The sequence below is a fragment of the Ranitomeya variabilis genome, chromosome 1, assembly GCF_051348905.1.
Source record: "Ranitomeya variabilis isolate aRanVar5 chromosome 1, aRanVar5.hap1, whole genome shotgun sequence".
In the NCBI taxonomy this organism is placed as follows: Eukaryota; Metazoa; Chordata; class Amphibia; order Anura; family Dendrobatidae; genus Ranitomeya; species Ranitomeya variabilis.
In genome coordinates this window covers 828,354,386-828,374,736 of record NC_135232.1, presented here as the reverse complement: position 1 = coordinate 828,374,736, position 20,351 = coordinate 828,354,386, and the positions used below count along the sequence as shown (strand labels likewise).

At 46.6% G+C, this 20,351-nt stretch overlaps 1 protein-coding gene across 1 annotated transcript in view; it reads left to right on the top strand.

Moving 5' to 3' along the window:
- Nucleotides 1-20,351, top strand: part of DNAH6 (dynein axonemal heavy chain 6) — a 717,942-nt gene that overhangs the window by 234,665 nt on the left and 462,926 nt on the right. Inside the window, exons 35-36 of the mRNA XM_077275462.1 lie at nucleotides 16,386-16,508; nucleotides 18,608-18,790. Of these exons, the coding sequence (XP_077131577.1) occupies nucleotides 16,386-16,508; nucleotides 18,608-18,790 (306 nt within the window). The remainder of the gene's footprint in view (nucleotides 1-16,385; nucleotides 16,509-18,607; nucleotides 18,791-20,351) is intronic.

Genomic DNA, 20,351 nt, shown 5'->3' with positions numbered 1-20,351 from the left:
TGGGGCCGATGGTGACGCAGCAAAGATCTTACAGCCTTCCAACTGTCACTCTTCCTCCAGGTCTTCTACCCTTATCTACTTCCTCCACCCACACCCTCTACCTACTTCCCCCTCCAGCCTGAGATGGGGCCCTGTTGTGAACTCTGTTTTCGGGCTCCCTCTTGTGGTCACTGGTGGTATGGTGTGACTTTTGCTTTGGGCTCCCCCTGGTGGCTTTGTTTGTTATCCTGCTGGTCTCTGGCTATCAGCTGGTTCGTTATCCTCTGGGAGGTTCCTATATAGCTCTGTTTTACTTCCACTTGTGGCCGGCTGGCGATGTAATCAGTGCTACTCAGATTCCTTCTGACTACCTTGCTCCCAGTCCATCCAGGATAAGCTAAGTTTTGTTTGCTCATTTTTTGATCAGCAGTGTTTATCATGTTTTCTGTTCCAGCTTGCTAAAATGTAATTCCCTCGCTTGCTGGTTGCTCTAGTGGGCTGAGTTTCTCCCCACACTCCATTAGTTGGTGTGTGGGTTCTTGAAATCTCAGGATGGATATTTTGTAAGGGTTTTTTATTGATCGCATAGACCCCTGCTCTATTTTCTGCTTTCTAGTACTAGTGGGCCTCTTTTGCTGAATCTGATTTCATCCCTATGTATGTGCCTTCTTCTTACTTCACCGTTAATATTTGTTGGGGGCTTCTATATCTTTGGGGATTATTTCTCTGGAGGCAAGCGAGGTCTTTCTTTCTCTTTAGGGGTAGCTAGTTCCTCAGGCTGGCTCGAGACGTCTAAGAATTTTTTAGGCACGTTCACCGGCTACCTCTAGTTGTTTTGGATAGGTTCAGATTTGCGATCAGTCCAGTTACCATCTCCCTAGAGCTCGTCCTTAGTTTTATCACTTGCTGATCTATTTGTGATCCTCCGCCACTTGGGATCAAAACAGTACAGCCGGCCCGTAAAGTGTTAATTGCATGGCAGAAGCAGGAGAAAAGAAGCCTTGAGAATTTTTTTTTTGCCGTGTGTCTAGCTGCTGTGGCTGCTTCTCTCCTCCACTTAATCTTGGTGTGGCTCTGAGTTCAGCTGCTGACATGGATGTCCAGAGCTTGGCTTCCAGTCTGGATCATCTTGCTGCTAGGGTTCACAGTATTCAGGATTTTGTTGTTCACAGTCCTATGTCAGAGCCTAGAATACCTATTCCGGAGTTGTTTTCTGGAGATAGATCTAGGTTCCTGAATTTTAGGAACAATTGTAAGTTGTTTCTTTCTTTGAAACCTCGTTCCTCTGGTGATGCCGTTCAGCAAGTTAAGATTATCATTTCCTTTTTGCGTGGTGACCCCCAAGATTGGGCCTTCGCATTGGCGCCAGGGATCCTGCATTGCTTAGTGTAGATGCGTTTTTTCTAGCCCTTGGATTGCTCTATGAGGAACCTAATCTTGAGAACCAGGCTGAAAAACATTATTGGCCCTCTCGCAGGGGCAAGATGAAGCAGAGGTGTACTGCCAGAAATTTCGGATATGGTCGGTGCTTACTCAGTGGAATGAGTGTGCCCTGGCTGCAAATTTCAGAGAAGGTCTTTCTGAAGCCATTAAGAATGTCATGGTGGGGTTCCCTACGCCTGCAGGTCTGAATGAGTCAATGACTCTGGCCATTCAGATTGATCGGCGTTTGCGGGAGCGCAAACCTGTGCACCATTTGGCGGTGTCTTCTGAACAGACACCTGAATCTATGCAATGTGACAGAATTCTGACCAGAAGTGAATGGCAAAATTATAGACGGCAAAATGGGTTGTGCTTTTACTGTGGTGACTCAGCTCATGTTATCTCAGCATGCTCTAAGCGCAAAAAAAAGGTTGATAAATCTGTCACCATTGGTACTTTACAGCCTAAGTTCATTTTGTCTGTTACCCTGATTTGTTCCCTGTCATCTTACCCGGTTAATGCTTTTGTAGATTCAGGTGCTGCCCTGAGTCTGATGGATTGGTCATTTGCCAGGCGCTGTGGTTTTGATTTGGAGCCTTTAAAATTCCCTATTCCACTAAGGGGAATTGATTCTACACCATTGGCTACGAATAGACCTCAGTACTGGACACAAGTGACCATGTGCATGACTCCCGTTCATCAGGAGGTGATTCGCTTTCTTGTACTGCATAATTTGCATGATGTCGTTGTGTTGGGTCTACCATGGTTGCAGACTCATAATCCAGTCCTGGATTGGAAAGCTATGTCGGTGTCAAGTTGGGGTTGTCAGGGAATTCATGGTGACGCTCCTGTGGTGTCAATTGCTTCGTCCACTCCTTCTGAAGTCCCTACGTTTTTGTCAGACTACCAGGATGTATTTGAGGAGCCCAAACTCAATTCTCTACCTCCTCATAGGGACTGTGATTGTGCTATAAATTTGATTCCTGGTAGTAAGTTTCCTAAGGGACGGCTTTTCAATTTATCTGTGCCGGAGCATGCTGCCATGCGGAGTTATATAAAGGAGTCTTTAGAGAAGGGACATATTCGCCCGTCCTCATCCCCTCTTGGTGCAGGATTCTTTTTTGTGGCTAAAAAGGATGGTTCCCTGAGACCCTGTATTGATTATCGCCTTTTGAATAAAATCACGGTCAAATTTCAGTATCCTTTGCCATTGTTAACTGATTTGTTTGCTCGCATTAGGGGGTCTAGTTGGTTCACCAAGATAGATCTTCGTGGTGCGTATAACCTTGTGCGTATAAAACAGGGTGATGAATGGAAAACTGCATTTAATATGCCTGAAGGCCATTTTGAGTACTTGGTGATGCCTTTTGGACTTTCTAATGCTCCTTCAGTCTTTCAGTCCTTTATGCATGACATCTTCCGTGAATATCTGGATAAGTTTATGATTGTGTATCTGGATGATATTCTGGTTTTTTCGGATGATTGGGAGTCTCATGTTAAGCAGGTCAGGATGGTCTTTCAGGTCCTACGTGACAATGCTTTATTTGTGAAGGGCTCAAAATGTCTTTTTGGAGTCCAGAAGATTTCTTTTTTGGGTTTCATTTTTTCTCCTTTTACTATTGAGATGGACCCAGTCAAGGTTCAGGCTATTCATGACTGGACGCAGCCTACATCTGTTAAGAGTCTTCAGAAGTTCTTGGGTTTTGCTAATTTTTACCGTCGCTTCATAGCTAATTTTTCTGGCGTTGTTAAGCCTTTGACGGATTTGACCAAGAAGGGTTCTGATGTGACTAATTGGTCTTCTGCGGCTGTGGAGGCCTTTCGGGAGCTGAAGCGTCGGTTTTCTTCGGCTCCGGTCTTATGTCAGCCAGATGTCTCACTTCCCTTCCAGGTGGAGGTTGATGCTTCCGAGATTGGAGCGGGGGCTGTTTTGTCGCAGAGAAGCCCCGATGGCTCTGTGATGAAGCCATGTGCTTTCTTTTCAAGAAAGTTTTCGCCTGCCGAGCGGAATTATGATGTCGGTAATCGGGAGCTGTTGGCTATGAAGTGGGCATTTGAGGAGTGGCGACATTGGCTCGAGGGAGCTAAACATCGTGTGGTGGTCTTGACTGACCACAAGAATTTGATTTATCTCGAGTCGGCCAAGCGGCTGAATCCCAGACAGGCTCGTTGGTCGTTGTTTTTCTCTCATTTTGATTTCATGGTCTCGTACCTGCCGGGTTCGAAGAATGTGAAAGCTGATGCTCTTTCTAGGAGTTTTGTGCCTGACTCTCCTGGAGATTCAGAGCCGGCTGGTATCCTTAGAGAAGGGGTGATTTTGTCTGCCATCTCCCCAGATTTGCGACGTGTGCTGCAAGAGTTTTAGGCGGATAGACCTGACCGCTGTCCACCGGAGAGACTGTTTGTCCCGGATAGATGGACCAACAGAGTCATCTCCGAGGTTCATTCTTCGGTGTTGGCGGGCCATCCTGGAATATTTGGTACCAGAGACTTGGTGGCCAGGTCTTTTTGGTGGCCTTCCTTGTCACGGGATGTGCGTTCCTTTGTGCAGTCTTGTGGAATTTGTGCTCGGGTGAAGCCTTGCTGTTCTTGTGCCAGTGGTTTGCTGTTACCTTTGCCTGTCCCGAAGAGGCCTTGGACGCACATTTCCATGGATTTTATTTCAGATCTCCCTGTCTCTCAGAGAATGTCTGTCATCTGGGTGGTGTGTGATCGTTTTTCTAAGATGGTCCATTTGGTGCCCTTGCCTAAGTTGCCTTCCTCCTCCGAGTTGGTTCCACTGTTTTTTCAAAATGTGGTTCGTTTGCACGGGATTCCTGAGAACATTGTTTCTGACAGAGGATCCCAGTTTGTGTCTAGATTTTGGCGGACCTTTTGTGCTAAGTTGGGCATTGAATTGTCTTTTTCGTCGGCCTTCCATCCTCAGACGAATGGCCAAACCGAGCGAACTAATCAGACCTTGGAGACTTATTTAAGATGTTTTGTTTCTGCTGACCAGGACGACTGGGTTACTTTTTTACCGTTGGCCGAGTTTGCCCTTAATAATCGGGCTAGTTCTGCTACTTTGGTTTCTCCTTTTTTTTGTAATTCGGGGTTTCATCCTCGTTTTTCCTCGGGTCAGGTGGAGCCTTCTGACTGTCCTGGAGTGGATGTTGTGGTGGATAGGTTGCATCAGATTTGGAATCATGTGGTGGACAATTTGAAGTTGTCAAAAGAGAAGGCTCAGCTCTTTGCCAACCGCCGTCGCTGTGTGGGTCCCCGACTTCACGTTGGGGACTTGGTGTGGTTGTCTTCTCGCTTCGTTCCTATGAAGGTCTCCTCTCCTAAGTTCAAGCCTCGGTTTATTGGTCCTTATAAGTTTCTGGAAGTCCTTGGCCCTGTGTCATTCCGTCTGGACCTCCCAGCATCATTTGCTATTCATAATGTGTTCCATCGCTCGTTGTTGCGGAGGTATGTGGTACCTGTGGTTCCTCCGGTTGAGCCTCCTGCCCCGGTGCTGGTTGAGGGAGAATTGGAAAACGTGGTGGAGAAGATCTTGGATTCTCGTGTTTCTAGATGGAGGCTCCAGTATTTGGTCAAGTGGAAGGGCTATGGTCAGGAGGATAATTCTTGGGTTGTCGCCTCTGATGTTCATGCGGCCGATTTGGTTCGTGCCTTCCATGTGGCTCATCCTGATCGCCCTGGGGGTTTTCATGAGGGTTCGGTGACCCCTCCTTAAGGGGGGGGGGTACTGTTGTGAACTCTGTTTTCGGGCTCCCTCTTGTGGTCACTGGTGGTATGGTGTGACTTTTGCTTTGGGCTCCCCCTGGTGGCTTTGTTTGTTATCCTGCTGGTCTTTGGCTATCAGCTGACTTGTTATCCTCTGGTGGTTTGTTATCCTCTGGGAGGTTCCTATATAGCTCTGTTTTACTTCCACTTGTGGCCGGCTGGCGATGTAATCAGTGCTACTCAGATTCCTTCTGACTACCTTGCTCCCAGTCCATCCAGGATAAGCTAAGTTTTGTTTGCTCATTTTTTGATCAGCAGTGTTTATCATGTTTTCTGTTCCAGCTTGCTAAAATGTAATTCCCTCGCTTGCTGGTTGCTCTAGTGGGCTGAGTTTCTTCCCACACACCGTTAGTTGGTGTGTGGGTTCTTGAAATCTCAGGATGGATATTTTGTAAGGGTTTTTTATTGATCGCATAGACCCCTGCTCTATTTTCTGCTTTCTAGTACTAGTGGGCCTCTTTTGCTGAATCTGATTTCATCCCTATGTATGTGCCTTCTTCTTACTTCACCGTTAATATTTGTTGGGGGCTTCTATATCTTTGGGGATTATTTCTCTGGAGGCAAGCGAGGTCTTTCTTTCTTTTTAGGGGTAGCTAGTTCCTCAGGCTGGCTCGAGACGTCTAAGAATTTTTTAGGCACGTTCACCGGCTACCTCTAGTTGTTTTGGATAGGTTCAGATTTGCGATCAGTCCAGTTACCATCTCCCTAGAGCTCGTCCTTAGTTTTATCACTTGCTGATCTATTTGTGATCCTCCGCCACTTGGGATCATAACAGGGCCCTCCCTAAATAGCGTCTGCCCAGATCCCCTGGCCTGGAGTGGTGTGGTGTTTGATTCTAGTGTGTGGGTACCTTCCCAGGTCGTCTCACTGCTCTGGCTCACACCCTCGTGCCCTGCACCTCACACACAGCAGCCTTAGGTCCTGTTGGGCGATGACCTCCTGGTCCCCTTGACCCTATATGACTGCCTTTTTAGTGATTATGTGTCAATTTGGCTGTCACAAATGCAAATACTACAGCCTCCGGTTCTCTAGCTGAGTCTTACAGCCTCTCCACTAGTCTGTGGCCGGCCCCACTGTGACCTGGTCCCTCCACCCGACTATGGTCGGCCTGGATTCGGGCACCACGGGTGGATTCTTCACTTCCTTGGCTCCTAGGACTCCTTCTCTCTGGAGCTCCTCTCAATCTCCTCTGTACTCCTCTCTCCTCTCCTCCCATTTTCATGACAACACTTCACTCCCAACTGTCACTCTACCTCAGGTCTCCTACCCTTATCTACTTCCTCCACCCACACCCTCTACCTAGTTCCCCCTCCAGTCTGAGATGGGGCCCTCCCTAAATAGGGTCCGCCCAGATCCCCTGGCCTGGAGTGGTGTGGTGTTGGATGCTAGTGTGCGGGTACTGAGTAGTACCCCCTCCTTACCCGATAGTGGGATACCACACCTCTAGCTGAGGTGCAGTACCTCTGTGGTGACTGGACCCTAAGGGGGCACCACATACACAGTCTGGCCTCATGTCATCTTCTCAATGCAGATTGGGTGAAAATAAGGAGGAGGAGGAACAGGAGCTGGTTGCCTGCGCTACAGATGGTATTACCCACACCACCTTCATCCTGTCTGTTCAGCATAGATGGCCTTAAAAGTGCAGCGCCCCAGAGTCCTGGTCGTTGCAGTAATGTCGCTCTGCCACTAAGGGAAGTGATGTTACGTCTGATTGCACTAAAGGAGTTCACCTGACCAGGTAACACACACTACACTTCACACTCTGGCCACCAGGGGGAGTGGTTCTATCTAGTAGGCCACTCCTCACACTCTGGTAAAACTGGGGGTTGGACAGGAAGACAGGGAGAAGTAACTGGGAAGAGCTAGAGAGAGGACCTGTCAGGGATGGGATCCTGACAGATTCCTAAGAAAGGACAAAAAAGTGAGAAAACAGGAATACAGCAAAGAGGCGATAGGACCAGAAGGAGTCATGCTGTAAGATTGAGGCAACATCCTTCTGAGGTGCAAACAGTCGGTGGCCGGAACACCGAGAAAGTAAGAGACTTTAAGCATTACTTTAAACCACGGCAGGACAGCCAATTATAGGTTGGCTGTCTCACTTAAACACCTAAGCAGACAACGGAGGCAGCTGTGGGAGAGGGGCGACTCTAGAGTCCCGGAAGAACTCCAGGCCTACCCCGTCATACGGGTGCGTCCTAACCATATCATCTGGGGGACGGAGAGAACGAACATCAGAGACAGACAGAATCAGTTGTGAGGACTATCCTGGAGTGTTCAGCAGGGAAGGACTACAACACACAGGCGCTAGAAGGTAGACACTGATTCCCACCTGCTATGGGAACTCCGGATGTGCTGTTGGACCGGCCGGTCTCAGCTAGCCCTGTTAACAGTGCTCTGGATTGAGTACCTCCAAACCTTCAGTAAAGAGGTAAAGAGACTGCAACCCTGTGTCCTCGTTATTCATCGCACCCTGCACTACACATCATCACTCTCAACTTTCATTGGACGCCCCTCAGCAGGATTACGGACCGGGTCTAGCCACCGTGACAACCCCAGAACTGAGACAGAGAGGCCCGGTACCGGGTACCCCTCGGCCCTGCGACAGTGGGGGCGCTCCAACTTGGCGTCACGAACAGGATCTACTTAAGCCTGAAGAATCAGGTCATGTGTGCCTTGGAACTGTGATTTATTGTACTTGGACTGTGACTTATTGCAAAGACTGTGAATTGCTGATTGCCGCCAAGAGCTCCCGCCACAATTCGCCATTGCCGCGCACGGAGGGAGGAGCCTTAGCTTCGTGGGCGGAATCGGACAAGAAAGCGCGGTAAAGTGCCAACTCCGGAAGAGGAACTCCAACCTCCAGCAGGTTAGTGGGAGGAAGGGACAGCCATGTCCGAGTCGGGAGGAGTGGAGGCAGCGGTCGCAGCCGTGGACGCAGGGGCAGCTCCGGTCCCCGCAGCGGACGAAGCCGCGGCCCTAATACCACCACCGGTTGCTGCAGAACCCGCTGCCCCCCTCAGCCAGTCGGACGCTGCCGCTACCACAAAGGCCATAATGCCCTTCTCTATGCCGTACCTGCCCGGAGCGGCCTGGCTCCCACGATACTCCGGGGAGTCACATACATTCACTGACTTTAAAGAAGGGATCTGCAGCCTGCTCGAGTTCTATCCCCTGACAGAGCCTCAGAAGGTTCATATGATAATCGGCCAACTCTTTGGGGCGGCTCTGAGAGAAGTGAAGTCCTGGCCCGCCGCGGATAAGGGAACGGCACAGCAGGTTTTTGCAAAGCTTAAAGCCACCTTCGATACCCGTACTGCTACAGAAATTAAATTGACTTTCTATGGATGCAAGCAGAGACCGCAGGATAGCTTACGGGACTATGCCCTTAATCTCCAGGAGGCGCTGCGGGCCATTAAGCAGAGTGACCCCGGCAGCATGCAAGATGAGGATAAACTCCTGAAAGAGCGGTTCATTGAGGGGCTCCTGTGCAGTCACCAAAGGGGCCAATTACACTTCCTGGCCATGCAGAATCAAGACTTGACTTTTGCGCAATTCAAGGATAAAGCTATCCAGGTGCTGCAGGAGCGACAACCCAGCCGCACAATACCACCCAGGCGTCCTGCTCTCACATACCACCAGGAGGTGGCGTCGGATGCCCCAGTCGCCGCCCAGGCCGACGCCCAGAGCCTAGAGGACGACTCCCCTGCAGGACTCCGCCTCCAGATGCAGGAGCTGACCAAGAGCGTTGCTGCCCATGGTTCTGGGAGCCTACCACGATGGAGCCGGACACTTCGGATGGAGGAAGCTAGAGAGGCTACTCCGAGGGAGGTTCTATTGGATTGGCATGAAGAGAGCCATTGAGAAGTGGTGTCGGGATTGCGGTCCATGTAGCCTACGCAGGAAGGACCGTGGCAGCCAACGGGCTTCCCTGCGGCCTATCATCACCAAACGGCTGCTTTGATCATGTGAAGCTGACACCTAGCCGGTCAGGCTATATCTACGCTCTTACCATCATAGATCACTACTCCAGATTTTTGGTGGTTGTACCTGTCAAGGATCTAACGGCCAGGACGGCCGCCAAGGCCTTCCAGCAGTACTTTTGTAGGCCCCATGGCTACCCGGAGAAGGTACTGACCGATCAGGGACCAGCATTCGAAGCAGAAGTGTTCCAAGAGTTCTGCCAACTGTACGGGTGTAAGAAGATCAGAACCACACCGTACCATCCTCAAACCAATGGGATGTGCAAAAAGATGAACCAAGTGGTGATCGACTTACTAAAGACCTTGCCCGTAGAGGAACGGAACCTGTGGCCAATAAAGTTGCTTGACTTGGTGGACATATACAATCACATCCCAGTAAATTCCACCAACTGCACTCCAGCGTACCTGATGCGAGGAAGGTCTAGCAAGTTACCCGTTGATCTGGACATGGGGGTCCTAATCCCCAAAGAAACCTCGCCAGATGCCGATTGGGATACAGAGAGGCAGCAAAGGTACCGCAAGGTACAGGAGTGCGTGGAAAGAAGCCTTGCTCAGGCCAGGCAAAAACAGGAAAGGGACTACAACCAGCATGCTCCTGCGATTCCCTTGCCACCTGGTGAGCAAGTACTCAAGCGGAAGAGAAGGCTACACAAGCTTGACAACCAATGGGAAGCGGAACCATATACCATCCTGCCGTCCGATTTTGACAATACTAAGGTCTGTCTCATCAGCAAAGATGGGGGAGAAACCTCAACGGTCATATCCAGAGACCACCTTAAAGTATGCCCTGATAATTTGAGAGAGAGGGAAACAGATCCAAGAACCTCCCCACCTGTAGAAGAGAAGATGATACACACTGTTCTTGGCGATTTTCCCCAGTCCTGGACTCAGATAAATCAGGCCATCGTGGTACCTGTCCTAACGTTCCATCAACCGGATCCACTAGAACTAATGGTGGTGCAAGATCGTCCGGACCCGCAACCTCAGCAGATCCCGCCCGAAGAAGCCATGCCAATCGTTGAACCGGCAAGTCCTCCCTCTGCTATTGGCGAACCTGCCGTACCCACTGTTGGTAACAGCAGCTCTGAGAGCTCCAGCCTGCCAGTGCTACCCAGACTCACTAGAAGCGTAGCTAGAAGACAGTGCACTACACCAGCGGTAGCAAGCATAGCGGGCCCTGTTAGGCCAATAGCAACCCCTGCGCTGCGAAGGTCCACACGCAGCACTCAGAATCAAACTCCCCTCCGCTACAAAACTTGGAGGTATTAATGAGGGCTGCTATTTAGTTGAAAATGTTTGTGTGCATATCTTTTGTTACAGGTTTTAAAATAGACAATGGAGTAATGGACAGTGATTGCTCCAAAAACTTCTAGAAGGGGACCCCTTTGTTTCCCCGGGGTCCCAGCTGTTTCAACCACTGAACTGAGAGTCATAAACTGTGCATGACCTAACTTTCGCAACGTTCAAGAGTTCTCACCTCCCATAAAGGGAAGCACTGTTATGTTTAATTGTTTATGATATTTCAAAATTGTGTGTTTTCTGTTAACATGTATTGTTGTTCTTGTTTTCCCAGTCCGGGGGTACTGGATTTAACCGGGGGGGAGTGCAGCGCCCCAGAGTCCTGGTCATTGCAGTAATGTCGCTCTGCCACTAAGGGGAGTGATGTTACGTCTGATTGCACTAAAGGAGTTCACCTGACCAGGTAACACTCACACTACACTTCACACTCCGGCCACCAGGGGGAGTGGTTCTATCTAGTAGGCCACTCCTCACACTCTGGTAAAACTGGGGGTTGGACAGGAAGACAGGGAGAAGCAACTGGGAAGAGCTAGAGAGAGGACCTGTCAGGGATGGAATCCTGACAGATTCCTAAGAAAGGACAAAAAAGTGAGAAAACGGGAATACAGCAAAGAGGCGATAGGACCAGAAGGAGTCGTGCTGTAAGATCGAGGCAACATCCTTCTGAGGTGCAAACAGTCGGTGGCCGGAACGCCGAGAAAGTAAGAGACTTTAAGCGTTACTTTAAACCACGGAAGGACAGCCAATTATAGGTTGGCTGTCTCACTTAAACACCTAAGCAGACAACGGAGGCAGCTGTGGGAGAGGGGCGACTCTAGAGTCCCGGAAGAACTCCAGGCGTACCCCGTCATACAGGTGCGTCCTAACCATATCATCTGGGGGACGGAGAGAATGAACATCAGAGACAGACAGAATCAGTTGTGAGGGCTATCCTGGGGTGCTCAGCAGGGAAGGACTACAACACACAGGCGCTAGAAGGTAGACACTGATTCCCAACTGCTAAGGGAACTCCGGATGTGCCGTTGGACCGGCCGGTCTCGCCAGCCCTGTTAACAGTGCTCTGGATTGAGTACCTCCAAACCTTCAGTAAAAAGGTAAAGAGACTGCAACCCTGTGTCCTCGTTATTCATCACACCCTGCACTACACATCATCACTCTCAACTTTCATTGGACGCCCCTCAGCAGGGTTACGGACCGGGTCTAGCCACCGTGACAACCCCAGAACTGAGACAGAGAGGCCCGGTACCGGGTACCCCTCGGCCCTGCGACAGTGGGGGCGCTCCAAAACGAGGAGGAGAGGGAGGATGAGGAGAAGGATGAGTAGGACAACATGGACAGTCTCCTCTTGGTGGTGACAGTGAAGTCTTGGCTGTTGGCAGTCTGGCACACATGGTTGAGTTTATGTTCCACTGCCTTTCCCATGAACCTCACATTTACACATTTTGGCCAGCACTAATTACTGGTTGATCACTGTTCTAGACCCATTCTACAAGGAGAACTTCTTTGTCTCCTCCTGTGGTGGAGAGGTCTAATAAAATGTCGCAGTACCAGAAGTTCCTAGTATACTCAAATGCAGTGTTTTTTTGTTTTTTTCTAGTGTATTCCCTTGCACCCCTTCCCACCCAAACATGGGTATATGCCTCACGATTTTTTTTTGTGTCGTCCTCCTCCTCTAGCACCATATCAACATGGTAATCAAGCTACCCTCGCTATGCATGTATACTACCCAGGAGTAAATGTTTTTCAGCCCATCCACTTAGTGCATGGGCAATACCAGTCTAGGATACCCACTCATTAATAATGGGAAAAAATATTTTCTGAGGCTCTCAACTACGTCTTTTCAAAGGGATAGAGGAGTGCCTCCTTCTAATTTTTGGCATCCCTTGCACGTAATGCATATGCCTTACCAGTATAGGAAAAAAATGCTTACCTGAGAATCCATCGTCTAGTTGAGGGAAAATTGTTTGAGACCAAAAGAGTTGGTGGGTTCTATTAGTATATGATCCAGTGCCATTTTGTGGTCTGTCAGGTGGTCGTCTCATAGTTAGTGCTCACATTGCATACAGGATTTTACAGTCGGGGTAGGAGAGTTTATACAGTAAGTACAGAAGATCCTGGTCTCCTCCATATCAGGCTGAGTAGATGCGAAACGCTCCACTATATTCCCCAGCAGGGTTGATGAAATAACAGTCCTTAATGCTGCTACATTAAACTAATCGCTTTTTCAAGAGCTTATTCAAATACATTCTGTTCTTTTATAATAATACTACCCTTATCTGCAATTCGTGTAGGGCGATGTGTGGCAGTAGGTATAGCATATGACAGGCATCTAGTCAGGGATTATTGCCTTACAAATTCTAAGCCTTGCTGTTGCTTTTTTTTATGGACTTATTGACTGATTAATGTTTTTTATGGTGATCTGTACTCAGAAATTCATCAAAGCTGCCAGTGTTACTTGCATTCCTCCAGAGTTTGTTGCTGTCATGTACAAGAAAATATCTTTTCAGAGCCGGTTAAAATCCCTTCTATATTCTACAATAATACTGCTCTTATCTGCAATTCATGTAAGGTGAGGTGTGGAAGTTGGAATTATGTATGACAGGCATCTAGTCAGGGATTATTGCCTTATAAATTCTAAGCCTTGCTTCTGCTTTTTTCAGTGGACTCGTTAACGAATTCATGTTTTTACGGTGTTATGTACTGAGAAATTCATCAAAGCAGGCAAAATTCACTGATTTAATGTGTCCATTCACAGTTTCTCCGTAGCATCTCTATGTAAGAGCTGATGATGGTGCACTTTACGCTACTGGAGCTGGAATTACCACTTCTGAACTCTCAAGTGCTTTGTTTCCATCTGTTTCTGGGTGCTTCTTTAAGTATGTTTGGGTTCATTGTATTGTCCTGCTGGAAGACCAATGACCTAGGATGCAAACCCCAGGCACTACATTGCAACCCAAATCCTTTGGGAATATTCACATTTCATGATGTCTTGAACACGTTCAAGGCACCCAGGGCCAGAGGCTGCAAAATAACCCCAAAATATCTTTGAACCTCCATCATATTTCACTGTAACTATTGTGTTCCTTTATTTGTAGGCATCATTACATTTTCAGTAAACAGTAGAATGATGTGCTTTACCAAAAACCTATCTTGGTCTCATCTATCCACAAGATGCCTGCTGGCCCTCTGAAAATACTGGGGGCCGCCTGCTTTCCCTCTTTAAATTGCAAGGACCACTTGCTGGCCCTCCAAGTTTCAAACTTTACAGTATTAATGCGAAAAAGGGAAATTTGCCCACCTCAGATGAATAAATGAGTAGCAATATACGGCTATGCAAAGCATAGCCATTTGTTGGCCCTCCAAAATTGCTTAGTTAGGGCCAGCTGCTGGCTCTCTAAAATGTGAGTGAGGGCCGACTGATGGCCCTCTGACAGTAGTGAGAGCCACCTGCTGGCCCTTTAACAATAGTAAGGGCTGCCTGATGGTTCTCTATAAATAGTGATGTCCGCCTAATGGCCCTAAAAAAATAATTGTGACTTTCGGAGTCCCTCCTTCATAAATCAAACAGGATTTATAAAGATAAAGCAGGCTGTATAGTTGGGGAATGCAAAACATATGAGTAGGCACTAGTGATGAGCGAGTATACTCGTTGCTCGAGATTTCCCAAGCATGCTCGGGGGGTCTCCGAGTATTTGTAAGTGCTCGGAGATTTAGTTTTTGTTAACGCAGCTGCATGCTTACAGCTACTAGCCAGGCTGAGTACATGTGGGGGTTGCCTGGTTGCTAGGTAATCCCCACATTTAATCAAGCTGGCTAATAGCTGTAAATCATTCAGCTGCGGCGATGAAAACTAAATCTCCGAGCCAAAAAAATACTCGGAGTAACGAGTATACTCACTCATCACTAGTAGGCACCTGACTAGGTAACCCAGATTACAACTGCTGTGGCCCAGGCTAAAAGTGGGCATAGGGAAACCTCAGCACTATACAAAGGTCAACACACTGATATTACCACCATATGGTGATCATGTAGTGGTAGATACCAGTGCTGCAGAATTATATTAGAGATTACAGTACAGTTATAGATGGTAACTTACAAATGACGTTCTTTCTGATGTAGTCGTTCACTTTTCCTGTCTTTTCCATGTGGCTAAGACAGGCACGACATCTTCTCCGGCCACTACTCATCTGCAGACATTACAACAAAGATACATTTGACTTCTCACATTTCCAGCATCATCCCCATCTATTCCCAACATGCACAAACTCCTCATCCTGCTGTCACCCCAATACTGAACCACTGCTGCCCTATGTGTCCCTAGAACTGCTCCTGCTGTGTGGTACAATAACGGCTCCTCTTAGTGCCCCACTTAGTATTGCCTACCACTGTGCCCCTCCTAGATGATAAAATTGCCCCTTGGAAAATATGAATGCCTTGTGCAAGTATCCTAGAAAACAGTGTTCACATTTTGCCCCTAGAATGTAATAATGTCCCATGTGCACCTTTGAAGGTCACAGTACTCTGAGTGCCTCTATAGCAATAATGCTTAAGCCCCTATTTAACATTTAAAGAGGTTTTCCACTACTAATTTAATCACCTTTCATTTGTTCAAACTCTTTCTAGCTAAGACATTTGTAATACACTTTTATCACCTGCCCTGCTCCTGTAAGCTCATCTGAGGGTCATATAGACTTCTGTTTTGATTCTGGCTCTACTACTTCTGATATTGGATGAACAGAGCATGGTACATCACTGGTGGGGGCGGGGTTATGTCTCAATGAGTAGCAGCAGTCTGACCATGCACGCTCAGATCAGACTTCACTCTCCTCTCTTATTGAGAGGATCAGCAGACTCAGTTGGCACCACATATGACCGTGACTCACAAGTGTTGTCCCTTCAGCGGACAAGCCCTGTGATATACTTTCTAATAACCAGCACATCACTGGGCTTGTCAGCTGATCGGATGGAACTTCAAAGCAGCATCCAAGCAGAGGGCGCTTATCTGTAACTAGCGGCGGATACTGCATTCACGGCACTGATCCTACTTCTAGGTTGCATGCAGTTTGTACACTGATGAAGGTCTGATATAGACCCGAAATATCTATATGTACAATTTCGGACTGTAAATTAAAAATTTGTTAAATTTATTCTCAAACTGAGTGCCAAGTTTTTTGCAAGTATTATTAACGGAATTGGACCCTACTTGAGCAGGTTTTTCCAGTAGTTCCTTGGTTTTCCCTATTGCAATGGCTGAGACTCCGGTGCACTGACAGGAGATCAGAGTCCCAACGTGGCATGATGACGTCACTGCTCTGGAACTCTGACCTTCCTGTGCGTGCGTGCATCGGAGCCTTGCCCATTGCATTTTCCTGCTGTGGCTGAGAGCGGTAGTACAGGGATATTGTCCCTCCCTGCTCTATCGCAGAGCTTCACAGTTAAGTGTGGCGTAGCTTCGGGTGGGCCCCTCTGAGCACCGGGCCCAGGACCACCAAACCCTCTTTACCTTCGGTAGCTACGCTATTGCCAATATGGTATTTTAAGGATGGGCGCTCAAAGCCACTTGTCATTGAATTGCTTCATCAAAATTCAAAGAAATTTGAATTCAAAGGAAATTAAGTTTCCAAAGAAAATAGTAGTAAAAATGCTCTGAGATATGTTTACCAGCCAAGCAGCGCTGCAATTTCACTGTATTCACATGACATCTGTGTGAGAGCTATTTTTATTTCTATATACTGGAATGTGTATCTGAGCAGCTTGAATCCAAAGAGCTCAATAATTAAGTAAACCCTCAGCATCCGAGCTACTGTAACAAGCATCTGTTTAATGATCTCAAAGTACATGAAATAGTCTAGCCATGCCAATAAAGGATCTTATGGGCTTTTCAGTAAGTAACAAAACCATCAATTTATCTTGTTAAGCATTTGCTTTATGTTTTAGGTCCAGGATTTGAAAGTTGCATCTCCGGCTACCGTCAGCCGATGTGGAATGGTTTACATTGATCCTGAGGAGCTTAAATGGATGCCCTACGTACAAACCTGGATAGCTGGGCTTCCAGCGAAAGTATGTGACATTTGTTTGAATATATTGTATTACATTAATAAAAACATTTGACAAACTTTATAAATTTGGAACAATTCTGTTTTTCTTATCTTCTAAATTGGTAAATTCTCCACCAGAATTGAAAAATTGAAAAAGCTACCAGATAGCAAGTCAAATAATGAGCTAGTTATTTTACTTCTAATTTATGAAAAATAGAGCTTGTGAAAACAGCAAAATGACGCGCACAAAACCTTCATGGCGGTAATTGTGGTTGTACAACCCCTGGTATAGTGGCTTAAATAAAAGTAAAGTGTCCAAACAGGTGTAGAGAGCCAATTAAATAACCACATCGTAGATACATTGGATCTTTCCAGGTTTCACTACCAGGTTCTGAATAGCAGACACGGAGATTAACTCTTTGGCAATATTTGGATGTAAAATTTCCATGATTGATCTAATGGTTTAGGGAAAGCCAAAGAAGCCTCCGATATTTTTTACTTTCCCCACACCATTGCATACAGTAAGTAGAGATTTTACACCCATACATTACCAAAGATTTAATCTCCGTATCTGCTATTCATGATCCCAACAAGTTATTTACCTGGGGGTATATCTACAATTTGATTAGACCTTGGTACAGTGGATCATGTGAGAATCAGCAACCAGCATCAAACCTTATTAGGCTAGTTTCACACTAGCGTTTGCAGCAGCTGCGGAGGGCTGCGGACTTCCTCCGTGAAGCCCCGCCCTCGGCCGTACCTCCGCCGCTAGCTCCACCTATTTCCGCATGCGGCCGGCATGCGGCCTGTGTACCTACAGTTAACATTAGGTGCACAGGTCGTGCCGCAGTATGCGGGTGCTTCCGCATGCGTCGTTTTGACTATGCGGCGACCAGCGTACAACACAGCTTGTAGCAATTTTTTTTTCCGCATCGTCAAAACGACGCATGCGGAAGCATCCGCATACTGCGGCACGACCTGCGTACCTAATAACGATAGGTACACAGGCCGCATGCCGACCGCATGCGGAAATAGGCGGAGCTAGCAGCGAAGGTGCGGCCGAGGGCGGGGCTTCACGGAGGAAGTCCACAGCCCTCCGCAGCTGCTGCAAACGCTAGTGTGAAACTAGCCTTAGATGGATATTCCAGTTGCAGCAAGCAGGCTACATTCACACGTTGAGTATTTGGTATGGAATTTTTTACAGTTTCTGCAGCTTTTCTCCAGCAGACTATACAGCAGAATAAGCGTGCAGATTTCACCGTTTTACATTGCTCAAAAAGTTGTGGTTTTAAAAAAATAGTAATAAAAAACAGTGGGGCATATTCATCACAGCTTTATGTCAGGAAAAATGAGTAAAAGCTTTGACATTTTGCAACCTTTGCATTTTCACACCAGTATGACTCAGCTCAGCTGAATTGGGTGGAGTTGGGGAGGAACTGTTTTTTATATGCCAGAAATGCTACTCCAATCTCTGAATCAAGTAGCATTTTCTGGCTTTTCGCACGGAGAGGAGGTGCTGAATTAATTAACCGTCATACACCTCTTTATGAATTTCGCTCCTCCTATTCCAGCAATGCCTTAGCAGCACAAGCGTGCGCTACACCAGTCTTGATGAACCGGCTCCATAGTCCATGTGGATTCCACACCAGCAGCATGTGCTAGAGATAAAGTTAAAACTCATCCACTTTGCTTGTGCTGTGTGTGTAAAATCCACTTGTTAAATCCCCACCAAATACGTGATGTGTAAATCTGACCTAGCTTTATAGTTTACCTAGTGCTCATGCTTTATGCTTTAATTCTTTATAGTTTATTTATGCACAAAATATAATAAAACATTGGATAATTTTTATTTCCTTCTCAATAGACTATATTTAACTATAAAGTCATACCGAGATGGTTCTAACCTTGGAAGATAGTAGTGTATTTTTCCATTGCTGGGCTGTTTTACAATTGTCAATTATTTTTAGGAAATCCCAAAGGAGACAGATTATTGTCATTTTATACACTATTTTTCTGTTTGCTTCCTTTATTTCTTGTATTTTTCTGCTAACAGTCACATGCACATATTTTGCATTGTATGTAGAAAGTATTCATGTTTTATTCATATTTTGTCATTTACAGCTGACTGATGAAATGAAGCAGCTTCTTTTGGATTTATTTGGACGCTATGTTGAAGATGGCCTCAAATTTGTCACCAGAAAATGCACTCAAGCCATCTCACATGTGGATATCAGTAAAGTGACTACTCTCTGCTGTCTTCTTGAATCCCTGCTACTTGGAAAAGGAGGACCTGACCTAAAAATGGTACATCTGCTAATGGCTAATCATTGCTATTACATGATATAAGACACAAGAGTCCAGTTTACATATATGTACAGTCTTGGTCGAAAGTGTTGGCACCCTTGAAATTGTTACAGAAAAATAATTTTTTATCACAGAAAATTATTGCAATTACCGTTACACATGTTTTGTTACAGTGGGTACGTAAAGTATTCAGACCTCTTTAAATTTTTCACTCTTTGTTTCATTGCAGCATTTGGTAAATTCAAAAAAGTTCATATTTTCACATTAATGTACACTCTGCACCCCATCTTGACTGAAAAAAAAAACAGAAATGTAGATTTTTTTGTAAATGTAATAAAAAAGAAAAACTGAAATATCACATGGTCATAAGTATTCAGACCCTTTGCTCAGACACTCATATTCAAGTCACATGCTGTCCATTTCCTTGTGATACTCCTTGAGATGGTTCTACTCCTTCATTGGAGTCCAGCTGTGTTTAATTAAAGTGATAGGACTTGATTTGGAAAGGCACACACCTGTCTATATAAAACCTCACAGCTCACAGTGCATGTCCGACCAAATGAGAATCATGGGATCAAAGGAACTGGCCAAGGAAGTCAATAACAGAATTGTGGCAAGGCACAGATCTGTCCAAGGTTACAACAGAATTTGTACAGTACTCAAGGTTACTAAGAGCACAGTGGCCCCCATAATCGTTAAATGGAAGAAGTTTGGGACCACCAGAAGTTTTCCTAGCCCTGGCTGTCTAGCTAAACTGAGCAATCGTGGGAGAAGAGCCTTGGTTAGAGAGGTAAAGAAGAACCCCAAGATCACTGTGGCTGAGCTCCAGAGATGCAGTAGGGAGATGGGAGAAAGTTCCAAAAACTCAACTATCAGTGCAGCCCTCCACCAGCTGGGCCTTTATGGCAGAGTACATTTGAAAAAACTGACCGTCACATCCATACACAGACCAAGTGTGAACAGGTGCTAAACCTAGAGTCGCCAACTCCTATACATTTTATGTTTGCATGTTTCAGCGCTACAGTGTGCTACCTTATTTGCTTGAATGCTTTTATGGCAGAGTGGCCTGACGGAAGTCTCTCCTCAGTGCAAGACATATGAAAGCCCCATAGAGTTTGCTTAAAAACACATGAAGGACTACCAGACTATGAGAAATAAGATTCTCTGGTCTAATGAGATGAAGATAGACCTTTTTGGTGATAATTCTAAGCAGTATGTGTGGAGAAAATTAGGCACTGCTCATCACCTGCCCAATACAATCCCAACAGTGAAACATGGTGGTGGCATCATCATGCTATGGGGGTGTTTTTCAGCTGCAGGGACAGGATGACTGGTTGTCATTGAAGGAAACATGAATGGGGCCAAGTGCAGAGATATCCTGGATGAAAACCTCTTCCAGAGTGCTCTGGACCTCAGACTTGGCTGAAGGTTCACCTTCCAACAAGACAATGACCCTAAGCACACAGCTAAAATAACAAAGGAGTGACTTCAAAACAACTCTGTGACCATTATTGACTGGCCCAGCCAGAACCCTGACCTAAACCCAATTGAGCATCTCTGG